The sequence below is a fragment of the Eubalaena glacialis genome, chromosome 14 (genome assembly GCF_028564815.1).
Source record: "Eubalaena glacialis isolate mEubGla1 chromosome 14, mEubGla1.1.hap2.+ XY, whole genome shotgun sequence".
NCBI lineage: Eukaryota > Metazoa > Chordata > Mammalia > Artiodactyla > Balaenidae > Eubalaena > Eubalaena glacialis.
The window spans coordinates 54,527,666-54,544,449 of NC_083729.1; the positions used below are offsets into that span (position 1 = coordinate 54,527,666).

Below are 16,784 nucleotides of genomic sequence, written 5' to 3' on the forward strand. Positions count from 1 at the left end.
TCAGGTTTTGCAAACTTGGATGAAATGTGAGCTTGTTGCAGGAAAGATGAAATTAAAATATGACAGCTGATACAAAAACAAACCTGTGTATAAACTTTCACTTGAAGCAAAGCTGACAATGACTCTGAGCAACAAAAAGCTGTCAAAACTGAAGAAATCCATAATGAATCAACCTCTCACCACAAATGGGTAATTAAAACAGTGACTCATCAGAGTAACACAGTTTGAACTAGTATTTCCAGTAAAATCAACTCACAGTGTGCTCAACATTTACTCTCTTTAGCTGAAAGGAACAAACTAGCCTTTCTGCATTAGGCATTGAAATCAGTATTAGAAATGTTTAAAAAAATAATACAAATAAAAATATCCTGATTGGAGTAATAATATCTATTACAACTTTAGAGAAAGATTGAAATTCCCTATACCTTCCTTAAATCCTGTCCTAAACAACAAGATAGCTGGTTTTGTCCAAGTGTGAAAGTTAACACCCCTGGGAGGTATGTTAATCTGCTTTGGTCAACTGACACCCTCCTAGGAAGGAAGGATTGGAGAGCAGGTTTTGATAAGCCAAAGGGCTAGTGACTGGGAGAAAAAAGCACATTTTGCCTAATTTACACTTTTACCAAGACATGCCAATGGGGTTGTGTTTCTTCCAAGAAATACCTGGAAAATATATAATTACCATAATGGTGAGAGTTGTATGAGAATACAGTTCACAGTAAGACTCCACTGATTTTTATGCTACTAGCACTAGGTTGAATGAACAACTCCTTATTTAGCAAAACTCTTTAGTTTTAAGCATATTTGGGTTTGAAAGTATTACATACCTCATCAGAGTAATTGCTATGGACTTGGCTAAGCTGTTAGTTATTTCTTTTTTTAATCTCAAATCTAGACAGTAAAGTAAGATGAACCTTAGTGGCATTTTCTTTCAAAGGAGCAGTCAATTTAGATTAAAATTGAATACAGCAATGCCATTGTGAAATCAAGCCAGATTCTCTTGCCATTGCTTGTTTTCTTGACAGCATGTTCCGTACATCTGAAATGTTTGAGCCTACATGGAATACTCGTAGCTCCCAGCACAGTTATAGATTCATTAGATAGCCCAGCTTGATATTTAAGGCAGAAATGAAGATCTCAAAGACAACCACAGCACAGCTACAAATAAAAGAGCTCACTGGGTTCCACTAATAAGAGGAAAACAAATTACCATGTCAAATTTGTTAGATTCAGATAGAATAAATCTCAATAGAGAAGAATTGTAAATGTTTTAGAAATGTGTTTTGCAGTTACTTGGGGGAAAATGCATATACCTACTTAAAATGTACATATTCTGATAACCCAGCATCATGCAAGCATTTTATTTTAATAGCCTAGTATATCATACAAGCTTTTTATTTCCCTATCCACCCAATATGGTTCCTTGATAATATCCTTTATTAAGGCGGGAATCTGATAATACCCATTTGTGAATTCCCTAATAATCTTTCTTACTACACAGGGATCTTACAACACAAATTCACTAAGGTGCTAGCAATTTCTCAGTGTCCTGAGTAAGAGTCAATATTTTATCTTCTTCCTATTTCTTCAACTGTAAATTTAGAGTATCTTGCATGGATTATGTGTACCATAACAGGTTTTCTTTAGGGACCCTGCTACTTTTTTTTTCCTCTGCTATCTACCCAACCTGAAGAGTGTACCAATACTAATAAATAATTACTTGAGATAACTCTGCAGGTAGAAATATTACAGTAATCCTAGAACCCTAAAATTTTGAAGTTATAATCTTCTTTTTATTTTTAACTAATATTCATTGAGTACCTACTGTGGGCCAAGCACTGTGCTATGCATTTTCTCATTGCAGAAGTACTGGAATCTCCATAGATGTGTTGGACTACCTCCAAAAAGCACATTCAATTAACATTAAATAAATATTTATTGTGGGCCTCCTATGAGTTGGGGCCAAGTCTCATGATGCAGACTTCTTGAAAAAACATGTTCTTGCTGATTATTCTTCTCTAAAATTAGTAAAATGAAGGTTATGTACAGAATACTATCTAAACAATTTGTTTACTTTGGAAACGTAATAAAATGGAATAAGAAAATCTATAAACATGGAAAGAAAATAGTGGGGAAGAAAAGCTCTCCAGTAAAGGCCTTTTGACATATTCCCTGTTTTCCTTACCTTGTAAATCACATACAGAAAGTTTCTCATTGGCCATGATTTCCCACTGTTAATATCAATGCTTATTACAAACATTTGAAATAAAGATATGAATGCAAGAATGTTTAGATGCATTTTACATTAAGTAAATAAATTACTCATAATAAAAATAACATACACTGGATAACTGGCAAATATAAAAATTGATTTCATTATTGTATGTGGCACATATATTTTTTTCTTTTTTCTTTGTTAACAGTGCCTTGTCTCTCTTTGACAATAAACATCTGAGATCCTATGGGCAAAATAACTTATTAAGAGAAGGTTGGGAAATCCAAGCACACAGAAGGGAGACGGGTATCAGAACTCTCAGTTAGAATGAAAACAAGAAGGAACAGCCTGGGCTGCAATTCTCACACACACACACACACACACACACACACACACACACAAAATCAGTCATAAGGTCTACTGTCTGGACAAAGAACTTGGGATGTGAAAGAAAAATACTGATGTCTAAAGTAAAGGAGAAATAAGGACTTTGTTTAGGGCCCTTTGTCTTCCAAACCCTAGAGAGTACATGAAATTTCTCATCAAAGTTTGAAATCTGAGCATATTCTACACATGAACTTAGTCTGAAATATACAGTGACTTCATTGTGAGTTCCAACATAGGTGTATACAGAAAAGTTATTACGTTGACAAATACTATACAGTAAGTACCATATGGGAGTAATTATTTGATATCTCATTTTGTCAATTTAATAGGGCATTAACATTTTTGTCTTCTAATCTCCAGTAACATGACTTCAAAACATCCTCAAAAAATAACTGATAATAAAATGTACTTCATGTATATACAAAACCCATTTATGAAATATATTTTAAGTCTGACCTTCTCTCTCTGGAGTGAGCTTTTGTCTAAGAAGATGGTTTACGATGGCAGTCATGCTGATAAAGCACTGGTAGCCCAGAGTGTCCCAGTTCATACTACTCAGGATGTTTATTGCCTCACAGATCTCATCACAGTGAATGTACTGGAAGATGATGTCTACCAGGCCCAGCTGTCCTTGTGTGAAGATACCTGTCACAGAAAAATATAAAATCAAGTGAATCTTTTAAAAATAAGAAGTAGGACTTCCCTGGTGGTCCAGTGGCTAGGACTCCACGCTCCCAGTGCAGGGGGGCCAGGTTCAATCCCTGGTCAGGGAACTAGATCCCACATGCCGCAACTAAAGACCCCACATGTCGCAACTAAAGATCTCGCATGCCACAACTAGGGACCCCATATGCCACAACTAAAGATCCCACATGCCGCAACTAAAGATCCCAGATGCCACAACTCAAGATCCTGCATGCCACAATGAAGATCCCACAAGCGGCAGCTAAGACCCGGTACAGCCAAATAGATAAACAAATAAATAAATAAAAATAAAAAGTAGAATAACAAAAACAGATTTAACTTTTCTACAAAGGAAAAAAACAGTGATCATTTCTTGCATAAAGTACTAGAAATGTGGGATTTGGGGGGGGCCAAGAGTAATATGGCACTGTGGTTAAATCTTTAAATACCACCTACCAACTCCATCTAGCTTATGCTTACCATTCAGCACATATTAACTAATTTATAATCAAACTGTTCAGACTAAAAATGAAAAAACGTGAGAACTTTTAGGTAAATCACAATAGCTAATTTAATTTTTCCCATCTGTCATTTAGGCCTCTGTTGTATATATTTAGAGATAATTTTGATGTAACACAATTCTTATTGACCAGCTTAATTAGTTCTAAGTTGCATCTGGTCTTCAGCCCCATGTACTTGGGGGTCGAAAAGTACAAATGTCCGTGACAAATATAATGTGACTATATAAACATTTTTAGGACTGTTTTTATTAATGGGTGCTCTAAATTAATAGCTTCTTCACAGATACCACATACCAATTTATTTTAAATTGGCATTGAGATTATTCTCTTCTATTATTAGTAATTATTAGTAAGAAATTATCAGGATTAATCTTGTTATTGATCCACTTTCACAACTAAGATCTACTATAAAATATCTTAGAACAACATAAACACATTTGCTTACCCTTTTAAAATGAAAGAAAATCCACTTCTAAGCTTAGAGAAGCAAGAGCACAAAACAAAGGGGGGTGGACTCTGTTCTAGTTTTATCTTATCATCTTTTAAATATGGCTGATCTCATTTGAAACTAACAATTTCTGTGTAATTAAGTGACAATAAGTATTAGTGCTTTTAAGGAGTTTGGTTTTTTTTTTAATCTTTAAAAAGTAGCTATCTGTAAAATCTTTTTCCTTCCACAAATGTTTACTGATTTGAGTGAAACTACAAAAACTTCTCAGTACAAATAATCATAAAGCTAAATGAGAAAACATATGTGAAATTATTTGGAATCTGTGAAGTATATAAAATAAATACAGGGCAACAAAGATAAAAAATTACAAACTTCGCTTCTGAAATTATGCAAGCTAGAGACAACAGTAGGGCTTTTAAAATGCTGAGAGATAAAAATGAATTAGCCTACAATTCTAACTTTATAACAAAGCATTGAAAATTCATGAAGAAAAAACATTCTTAATAACAGAGCTCTAAAACAATAAAGCAAAAACTATCAAACTAAAAGGAGAGAAAGTCAAATCTACAATTATCATTGGCGATTTCAGCATTTCTCTCTGATTAGTTGAAAAAAATATATAAACAGAAAATCTGTAAATACAGAAAACACTTGAAAAACATCAGTAAATTTGACCTAATTGACGTTTATACAATGCTTCACCCAACAACAGCAGAATACACATTCTTTTTAAGTGCACATATAACACCAACCAAGATGGAGCATATTCTGGGAGATAAAACAAGCCTCAATAAATTTAAATGCTTTGAAAGTATACAGAATAGGTTCCCAGACCACAATAGAACTAAATTAGATATCAAAACAGAAAGATATCTGGATGATTTTTAGTGTCTAAGGATTTATACACCAAGATTTTCAAGGGAGAAAATATTCCCCTTATATCCTCAGTGTGCTGGTAAGTCTAAGTGATGTAAATACTCCCACCATGGCTGATTTCAAGCACTAATGTGATGTCATGGAACAAGTGATGCACCACTGCACACTGTTATGTAATATTTCTACCATACAGATAAAATAAGTGTAAATAACCTCAAGGGTATAGGTAACAGCAAAATGTAGTAAAATAACTAGGAAGTGGGGAAAAAAGAAATATATCTGGAAAATTTTTAAATATTTAGAAATTAATCAACACTGTTCTAAATAACCTATGGGTCAAAGAAGAAAACAGGAATTAGAAAATATTTTGAAATGAATAAAAATAAAAATATAACATCAAAATTTGTGAGATGTAGCTGTGGTTATAGTATTACTTAGAGGGAAATTACCAGCATTAAATATTCAATTACAAAAGAAAAAGGGTCTAAAATCAACAATCCAAGCTTCCACATTAAGAACCTAGAGAAAGAAGAGCAAATTAGACCTAAAATAAAATAGGAGATAATAAAAATATGAAAATAAATAATAGAGAAAGTCAGTGAACACAAAAGCTGGTTCTTTGAAACAATTTGTAAAATTGACCAACTTCTGCCAAATTGAGAAAAAAAGAGAAGATACATTTATCAATATCAAGAATAATCATTACAGCACTACAGACATTAAAAAATAAGTGAATAATATGCTAACTTTATAGAAATAAATGTAGCTTAAATGAAATAGATTCCTTGAAAGATACAAATTATCAAAGCTCATTCAAGAAGAAATGAATAGACAACCTGAATGATCCTATATTATTTAAATTTGAATTTGCAGTTTAAAAACCTTTACACATATACACACACACAAAACCAGATGCCTTCACTGGTAAATTCTCTCAAACAATAAGAGAAGAAATAATATCACCTCTACACAACTCAAAATATAAGAGGAGGGAATATTTCCTAATTCATTTAATGATATCAGCATTACACTGATACCAAAAATGACAAAACATTACAGGAAAAGAAAAAGAAAATTGCAAACCAGTATCTCCCATAAACAGATACAAAAATCCTTAAAAAATATTAGCAAATCCAGCAACATATTAAAAAGGTAATACATCATGAACAAGAGAAATTTATCCCACAAATGCAAGGTTGCTGAAACATCTGAAAACTGATCAACATAATTCACTATATGACCAGAAAAAACATATAATCATTTCAATGCAGAAAAGCACTTGAAAAAATTGAACATCCACTCACACTAATATATATCAGCAGACTAGGAATGGAAGGGGACTGCCTCAACCTCGATAACATCATACATACAGTGAAAGATTAAATGCTATCCACCTAAGATTGGAAACAAAGCAAGGATATCTTCCCTTGCCACTTCTATTTAATATTGTACTGTCCTAGCTAGTAAAATAGGGAAGAAAACAAAATAAAAGGCATACACGTTGGATAAGAATATATAAAACTTGTTTTTAACTGAAGTTGTCATAGTCATCTATGTAGAAAATCCTAAGTAATCTATAATAAAAAGTTACTACAACTAAAAAATGAGTTTACCAGGGTTGCAGGATACATGGTCAATATTTTAAAATTTTATTTTTATATAACCCCAATGAACAATTAAAAGTTGTAATTAAAAATACTAATTACGATAGCATCCAAAAACATGAACAAACTATGTACAAGATCTTTACACTTTAAACTATAAAACACTGCTGAGAGAAATTAAAGAAGACCTGAATAAATAGAGATGTTGTGTTCATAAATTGGGAGACTCAATATTGTTAAATATCATTCCATCCCATATTGATCTATAGATTCAATGTAATCTCAATCAAAATCTCACCAGGTGTTTTTGTAGAAATTGACAAGTCAGTTTTAAAACTTACACAGAAATTCAAAACATCTAGAGTAGCCAAAACAATTTTGAAAAGAAGAACAGAGACTTCCCTGGTGGTCCAGTGGTTGAGACTTCACCTTCCAGTGCAGGGGGTGCGGGTTCAATCCCTAGTCGGGGAGCTAAGATCCCACATGCCTCATGGCCAAAAAACCAAAACATAAAACAGAAGCAATATTGTAACAAATGCAATAAAGACTTTAAAAATGGTCCACATCAAAAAAAAAAAAAGAACAAAGTTGGAGGACTAATAGTCCTGGCTTCAAGACTTACTGTAAAGCCACAGTAATTAAGACAGTGTAGTACTCGCTAAAGTATATACATATAGATCAGTGGATGAGAAGAGAGTCTTTTCATAGATACACACGCACATATGATCAAGGGAATTCAATGGAGGAAGGATAGTCTTTCCAACAGTTGCTGCTGGAACAACTGAATATTTATATTAAAAAATTAATTTCAACTCATACATCACACCATACACAAAAAATTACTTGTATTAGACAATAAACCTAATTGTAAGAGCTAAAACCATAAAATTTCTAGAAGAAAAAAGGGTTCGACAAAAACTTCTTTGATAGGACATAAAAAGCATAAGCCATAAAATTAAAAAATCCAAGAATTGGCTTTCATCAAAACTAAAACTTCTGCTACCTAAAAAACTGTTAAGAAAATGAAAAGATAAATTACAGGATGGAAGAAAATATTCACAATACTAGCATCCTACAAAGGACTTTTGTTCAGAATATATAAAAACTCTTAAAACTCAATAATAAACAATCCAATTAAACTTGGGCAAAAGATTTGAAGATATACTTCATCAGAGAAGATATCTGGCAAATAAGCACATAAAAGATGCCCAGCTCCAAAGGCTCATCAGGGAAATGCCAACTAACACCACTATACACCTACTACAATGGCTAAAATTAAAAAGACCATTAATGCCAAGTTTTGGTGAGGATGTGGAGTAACTGGAACTCCAAAATAGTTTCTTCTTAAGTTAATCGTAAACTTAGCATATGGCCCAGCCATTCTACTCCTAGGTTTTTCCCAAGAGAAATTAAAATAGATCTCCACACAAAGACTAGTACAAGAAAGTACATAGCATTTTCAATGATATTGGCTTAAATTTGGAAACAACCCAAATGTCCATCCACATGTGAAAAGATACACAAATTGTGATTTATCTATATAATAGAATACTACTCAGTAATGTAAGTGAAAATTTACAGATATACCTACAGATATACATATATACATGTAAGTGAAAATTTACAGATATACATACAAAATTTACAGATATACATACAGTATGTATACATACATCCCAGTAGAATACTACTCAGTAATGTAAGTGAAAATTTACAGATATACATGGAAGAGTCTCACAGACTCTTCCATACTTACTGAGTGAAAGTAGCAAGACACAAAAGAGGACCTATTTTTTGAGTATATTTCTATGAAATTCTAGAAAAAGCAGATCTAATCTGTAATAACAGACAGCAGATCAATGCACTTTAGCTTTGAGGGAGGCAGGGATTGACTGCAAAGGGGTTGAGAGAATTTTGAGGGTGAGGGAAATGTTTTACATCTTGATTGTGGTGGTAATCATGAGGATATACATATTTGCCAAAACTCATTGACCTATGCATTTTTAAAACAGGTACAATTAATTTTATGTAAATTATACCTCAATAAACTTGATCTAAAAATCCATCATCACTCTAGAAAGCAGAATGCTGTCTGGAACAGCAATCCATCTAAAATGATATAAGATCTAGTTTTAAGATGACTAGGCATCTAGTAAAGTATTTGACATATCCTTCCAGCAATAAATTACCACCAATTACCACTTGGGTAAAGTAAAATTTAAATAACTCATTAAAAATAACTCTTTTAAAGAACACATACTTCTTACAAAAGTTCTATGAGAAAAATCAGACTACTTGTTTTTTAGATAGAGTGACAAACACACACAAGCACACACATTGCCTGTGATTTTCAAAATCCTATGAGAGGGAAGAAGTTAGCTTTAATTATTTGTTTAATATCATCATTTGAACTTTTAACCTTTTCCTAACTTTGTAGGTGTTATGAAGCACTGTGGGAGCACTCTAGGTAGATGGAATACTCAACACCACTATGGAAAGGAGGAGTGTGAGAGCACATGCTGTGATTGGGGAGCTACTAGGGAAGCACAGCTGGGGAGATGAAGCCAGAGAGGCAGACAGGCTTATTAACCACTGAAGGATTTCGGGCTGTAGAATCCATGACCAAATCTGCACTCTGGTGGCAGTTCAGGGGATTAATTGAGCGGTGGGTTGGGAAGATTGGAAGACAGAAGATTACAGATAGAGGGCCACTGCTTGATCATGGTAAAATAGCAAAGATCTAGATTAAGGTAATGACAGCAAGGATAAATAGAATGAGATGTTTTTGACAGTACGTATTTAGAAAGGCAGAATTGATGGGATTTGGTCGCTGACTGGATATGGCATCAGGGGTGAGGGAGGATTCTAGGATAACTTCTGACTTGGGATTCTGTCTGTCTAAATAACTATACCATCCCTCAAATTGGAGAATATAGGAGGAGAAGCAGGGAAAAAGATTATGACTTCATATCTGCACATAATAAATCTGTATACCTGCGTACATTCAGGGGGAGGTGTCCAGCAAGCCAGGTTAATATGTGGATGTGGAGTGAGGAGTGGTCTGGGCTGAAGTCAGAGATAGGATACCAAAATCAAAAATAAACTCTCAATCTGTATAAAATGGGAGGAGAGCTAAAAATGGAACCTTATAGAGCCTCAATATTTTCATGAGGAGGCAGAAGAAGAGCATAAAAAAGTGACGAAAAGTTGCATCTGGAGTCATAGAAGCAAGTATGATGAGAGTTCTATGATGGTGAAAGTGGTCAGCAACCATCAAATGCTGAAAAGTCATCAAGTAACATAAGAGAAATATGTGTATCAAGTAGGACGTCACTAGTGACCTTTCCAAGAGCAGTTCCACGAGAACACTGAAGAAAAGAGCCAGAAGGTGGTGCTGTGAGGGGTGAATGGGAGGTAAAGAAGCAGAGAAATTCAGTGTTCACTACTATTTCAATGAGTTTGATTATGAAAGGAAGGTGAACATTTGATTAATAACAGAGGGGAAACAATTTTAAAGAAGAGATGTATGTATGTTTCTTTGTTTCATGGTGTGGCTTGGGCCTGTACCTGATGATGTAGCAAAATTCATGGGGAGAGTGGGGAAGGTGACAGAGTAAAGGTATCAAAGGGAATGTTATGGGATCCAGAGTGGAACCAGTGGTGGAACTAGTCTTAGACAAGAGGAAGGCTCCTTTTCCACTGAATTGAAACTGAAAAGATGTATGTACATGTAGGTAAGTCGTTGGGTGGGTGGTGAGGAGCAGATAAAGTTAATGAAGTGCCAATTAAAAGGTGAGATTCTCTGTTGAGAGGGCAAGGAGCTGATCATGTGAGTTTAAAGACAGCAGTGAAGGCTGGAAAAGGTACTGATGAGAATGGAAAAGCTTTAATATCTCAGTAATATAATTAGGGACTCCTCTTAATCCCAGTATATGTATATAGAAATATGAATAATGACTGTCAGGTAAAGAAATTCTTTTTACACATTGCTTCCACAAAGGAGGACGACACTTCTAGCTCCCTCCTGAGGAAGACATGTTTTTCGCATTCTTACAACAGTGGTGATGGCCTTTTAACCACAGTGCATTTGTGCGATAATTATAAGGATTTAGAATGGAAGCCCTAGCCTTGCAACAGAGTTTTCTTTCAACATGACACTAACTGACCTATTGTAAGAGTCAAATTCCAAAAATCTTAGCATCTTGGCAGTAGCCACTGACACGTTTACATATGACAGCATTCTATTTTAAACTATGATCTATCTCAGCTTCTTACATTGTAAGCTACACCTTTCATGTCAAAATTTCCAAAGGCTTGCATAACAAGCATATGAAAAACATCTCATAAATGCTCCCTAGTGGGGAAACTGCACAGGCAACTACCTGTTTATATATGCAGTAACTTGAATTATACATGAAAATTCCACATGGATGCCCAGAATCAGCACTATGTTAATTCAAGAAGTATATTAAAATTTCTGGATGTATTTAGTAGCAGATCCTAAGAAAAATCTGTTCTTTAAACAGGGTTTTCTTTAAAAAAAAAAAAAAAAGATCTGTTAGCTGGAATCTACTGTTTCAAGGAATCTACTCTTCCTAGGAAAAATAATCTGTAATAAACATTAATCTTATAATACATTTTCAAAAATCCTGGGAAACTCCATCTTTAGATCCTTTAAAGAGCCTGTAAAACTGTAAAATTTCCCTATTCTATAAAACTTCAGTCATATTGAAAATAAAATTTAAATGATAAATGTCAGTTGCAGAAGTTATCACCTTTTCATTTGAATGCTTGACTTCTATTGGATAATTCTCTTCCAAGAGACCTACTTGGGAAAAAGAGGTGACAGCCAACTCATTGCCTAATTGATTTAGGAACAGTGCCCAGGGAGATAGTCCAATTAAGTTTACAAGCTGGCAATTAGCAGGAAGCCCTCTAAATCCCTACACTGAGAGCCTGTTTACTTTAGTAAGAAGGCAAATGTGCTAGAGATAGGAAGAGAAAGCTGTGCTTTTTGCAAAGCTGTTGTGAGTAGGCCCACAAGGCAGGGCTGAAGAAAGGCTAGGTATACGTCAGAAGACAGCCTTCTGTTTGACAGGTAACTTGGGTTATTGAGAGAGAGAGAGAAGGGGGGGGGGAGGGAGTTTTAACAGATATGCAAAACATCTAACATCCACTTTAATAAGTGATGAGTATAGAGACGTACCACTGTTAAATGTGTAGTTGGGCAAAGTAGAACTGGATTATCTTATAATAAATGAGATTCCAAACATATTTTTCTTGGACAATACTGACATCATGAATGGATTTAGTTGCATTTTTAATATGTGGAAAGAACATAGCCCTCACATTATATCCCTGATATCTTTCAAGTTAGTCAAGTCATTTTCATTAGATTTATTTCATGTGTTCAATTTCAGAGGCAAGTAGATCCATAAAAAAACAAAGTAAACTGACAGCTATTTAACAAACACTACAATGTCTTTAAAAACTTAACTTTGTACCACAGAGCCAAATCTTGTAAGGGGTTTTAAAATGTATTTACTTTTCTATGTTTTCAAGTTGCGGTGATGTGCATTAATTGAAATCTGTTTTTTAAAACCTAAGTGAGGTTCTTTCAAGAATGTTAAATTATACAAAACTGCCTAAAGGGACTTCCCTGGTGGTGCAGTGGTAAGAATCCACCTGCCAATGCAGGGGACACGGGTTCGACCCCTGGTCCAGGAAGATCCACATGCCGTGGAGCAACTAAGCTTGTGCACCACAACTACTGAGCCTGCGCTCTAGAGCCTGCGAGCCACAACTACCGAGCCCATGCTCCACAATAAGAGAAGCCACCGCAGTGAGAAGCCTGCGCACTGCAACAAAGAGCAGCCCCCCGCTCTCCACAACTAGAGAAAGCCCACGTACAGACAAAAAAATAAAAATAAATACCCCACTCCAAAAAAAAAAAAAAAAAACAACTGCCTAAAGGATATCATGTATTTCAGGACATAGCCAGTAATGCAAAACTACAAAAGGCAAAAAAATCACAATAATAAAATTCTGCTTTAAAGCTTCCTGGTTGAAATGGGATACATTAATACACATTTTTCCAAATATTGATAAATCCTTTTGAATATTTTTATCTAAAATCTTTAGCAAATTCTAACTAAATATTTCCTTTCTCTTTTTTAAAACACTTGCTTTACACATTTCCAATCTGGGAAGAAATGGACACTTATAATCTAAAATAATTTTAATAGAAAAGTATTACAGAATTTTGTAATGGACATACTTTTAATATATTCTCATGTGTACTATTTCTTAAGGAATTTTTTTAATAGACAGTTTATTTTGGAAAGCATCAAATGTGGCTAGTTCAGTCTTTTTATTCATCACAATGGAAAATTAGTGCAATTTCAAAATTCTTCAATATATAATGTACCTTGACATTTAGAAAATCATCCATAAAGCTTTCTTAAGGAAACTATATGAAATGTTTGAAAGGCAAGCACATTGATGGAATGACAAACAGAAAATCTACATTCCAAGAATAGTTTTATTGTCTTATATTGTCACCATCATAAAAAATTTAATTTATTTACTCACCAACTTCCTTGACTTACCAAGTTTAAACAGAAGTACACCCAAAGGTCCTCTGTCAAACCTGAGGAAGAGGAGATCATAGATGTCCCCACTTTCAGGCTTCTTAGAAACAACCTGCGGAGCTATCCACTGCATTTGAACAAGACTGCTAGAAACATCAAAGAATTTTTTGAATTGTAGAGTCTCCCTAGGTGAGCGGTCTTCAGCCACAAGCTGGATGTTAATAGGAGAAAGAGCCATATCAAAAATTTGCAGCTCCCCTTGGTTACTGCCAACTAGCAGAATGGCACCACTTGGGTGGCAGCTTATTAATGAAGGCAGAAGTTCAGCCTGAGCTAAGACAGTCACTCTACGGTGAGTTTCATAAAGAATTACTGAAGAATCTTCACAGCCCAGAATCAGTTTGTCTTCAGTAACATTCCTGCAACAGCTAATGGCCTTCGATCTTAGTGGTATTCTGGTGACTGATACACACTGGATTTTGTGCCGAACACATTCATAGATGCAACTGTCAGCCATGGGCTCTTTGTCTACACTGATGGAGCACTCCACTGTCAACACCTGATAAGGCTGTTTGGTGCCAAAGCGAACATCCAGTGGATCCCATTCCGTGCGTACAGAACTCAGAACCTGTAAGAAATGTATCAAGTATGTTCATATAGACCTTGGTTTTTCTTCAGCTGTCACGCATAGCCCTGCATATTAATCTAGAATCCTATTGAATACCATCAACTATCACCTTAAATATCAGCAACATATAAGCAGGTATGTGTACATCTCATATGGAACACATATAAATATATATAGCACATATTTAGCACAGCTGCAGAAATTAAGCTATAAAATTTTAACTTAAACACTTTGTTTTAGGAAGTCTGTAAACAACATAAAGACAAATATTTCCCATGATATATAAAAACTAATGAAGTGGGCTTTTAGTAAAATAATATGGCTAGCAGAATATCTAAAGACATTAGAAGCTTGATTTTTAAAAGGATGAATAAAGGACTTAAACAATTTAGTCAATCTCCTTCCAACCCACTACCCCTCCCAATTCCGAAATTATTGGTAAATTACTTACCAGAAATATATTTCTAATTAGTTGGGCAGGGTAGGCAAAGGAAAAAACTTTAGAACCCTGTTAACAGTCCTGTAGAAATATTTTACTGTCAGAAAAGATATGAAGGGTTGTTAAGTAGATAAATGACCAATAGAAAGAAATAAGAAGGTAATGCACTAGTTTTAAAATTAAAAAAAAAAAAAGACCTGGTAGGTAATATGATTTGCAATACTGGTGAGGCAAAATTTAAAAAGCATTTCTGGTGCAGAAAGGAAAGGCTGCAAAGAAACACCTCAGCAGAAGAATAAAGAAATAAAACAACAGGCCATTCACTTTATTCATATGTAAATGTGGGAGGCCAAGAACCTGGAGAGTGGTATCAAAGATATTTTCTAACACTTTGTCGAAAACTTCAAAATTAGATTTAGAAACATTAAAAAGCACATTTCTACACGAGATAAAATTTCACAGAACTATGCATGCGCGCACGCACACACACACACATACACAAGTGCATGTAAAATCCAATGAAATCCAACTAAGGCCAGTACCTGAGTTAATAGTATTATACCAAGGTCTTGTTCCAGGATTTGACAATGTACTGCAGTAATGGAAGATGCTATCATTGGGGCAAACAAGGGGAAGAAGTACAGGAAGGGAATTTGCTTTAGCCTATTTTGGCAATTATATTAGCAGTTTCTTGAGAGTCAAACTATTTAAAAAAAAAAAATTTCTTTTTTTAAAGCACATACAGCTATGTTACATGGTACTGACTTGGGGAGAGAAAGGGGGTTGATGTGAATTTTTTTAAAAATCCATCCTACACATCATTACCAAACTGACCTTCCTAAACTAAATGTTTTTGCTGTCATTCCCCTGTTCAAACCCTTTAATAGCTACCACTAACAAATAAATTAAATTTTTATTCCCCTGCCTGGTATGCAAAACAATATAGGATCCATATCCAACCCCTTCCCTCCCTCACACTCACTTTCCTGCTCTTGATTTTCTTTTTTGTCTAAAAAATGCTTGAGTATGAGCTACATGCCAGGAACTGGTCCTGGCACTGCTGGGGATACAATAGTAAGTCCTCACCCTCAGAGAACATACACGCTAATGGCTGAAGACAAAGTAACAATTCACAAACAAACATACACAGGATGTTAGTGATCCTATATATGTACTTCCTAAGTACTATGAAGAAAAATAAAGCAAGGTAACAGGAATGGGAAGGGGAGGTAATAGAAGTCAGGACAGGCCTCTCTGATAAAGTTGACCTAAAAGTGAAGGGTAAGCCATGCAGCCACCTGGGAGAAGAAGGCTCCAGGCAGAGGAAGCAAACATCCTAAGGTAGTACTCTTGGCCTGATGAAGGAACAACGGGAGACCAACATGGCTAGATAAAAGGGAGCAAGGAAGAAAACAGTGGGAATTGGGGGAGGGAGAAGACTGTGAAGTGGCTTGTAGGCCATTATAGGGACTTTGGTTTTTCCTCTAAACAAGATGAGAAGCAATAAGGAGGGACAAGATCTGACTCGCAAATTCTAGTGTTATCTCCGACAGTCTCCCTTCATTACTCTACTCTGAGGTCAAACTAAACCTGCATTTTCCCAGCTCTGTAACTTGTTAAATTAAGCAAGGAGGCTGTTCAACTGATGAGGCCCTAATTCCACGGCAACCTCTGTAAGCAAACCAAAACCTAAACCTGTAAATGCCTCAAAGTTACAAAATCAAAACACTAAGGACAACCATTACAACAGCCAATTTGGCTTTAAACTACAGCCAATCAAATAATTTCCTTTCTTTGCTTCTGCACTTTCACTGTCAGTCTTTTCCCTGCCTCATATCAGTAGGATGTTCCTAACCACTTCCAGTTTGGCACTGCCCCACCAGAATCGATTTACTCAAACTCTGAAAACTTTTACTATGCCTCAGCTTATCTTTCAACAACTTCACTCATGTCCTTTACCTCAGGGGTCCCCAACCCCCAGGCCACAGGCCGGTACCAGTCCGTGGCCTGTGAGGGATCCGGGCCACACAGCAGGAGGTGAGCAGCAGGCAAGCAAGTGAAGCTTCATCTGTATTTACATCCGCTCCCCAATGCTCGCATTACCACCTGAGCTCCGCCTCCTGTCAGATCAGCAGAGGCATTAGATGCTCATAGGAGCGTGAACCCTACTGTGAACTGCGCATGTGAGGGATCTTGGTAGTGCACTCCTTATGAGAATCTAATGCCTGATGATCTGAGGTGGAGCTGAGGCAGTGATGCTAGCGCTGGGGAGAGGTTGCAAATACAGATTATCATTAGCAGAGACCATAATAAATCAATTGCTTGCAGACACATATCAAAACCCTATCAGTGAGTGGCAAGTGATAATTAAGCTGCATCTGGTGGCAGG

General features: G+C 35.5%; 1 protein-coding gene across 5 annotated transcripts in view; it reads right to left on the reverse strand.

The window, feature by feature from the left end:
* Positions 1 to 16,784, reverse strand: part of WDPCP (WD repeat containing planar cell polarity effector) — a 548,844-nt gene that overhangs the window by 263,897 nt on the left and 268,163 nt on the right. For all 5 annotated transcript variants that reach the window (XM_061211054.1, XM_061211055.1, XM_061211053.1 and 2 more), the window contains 2 exons: positions 13,347 to 13,956; positions 3,059 to 3,247 (listed from right to left, as the gene is read on the reverse strand). In XM_061211054.1, coding sequence (XP_061067037.1) covers positions 3,059 to 3,247; positions 13,347 to 13,956 — 799 coding nt within the window. The remainder of the gene's footprint in view (positions 1 to 3,058; positions 3,248 to 13,346; positions 13,957 to 16,784) is intronic.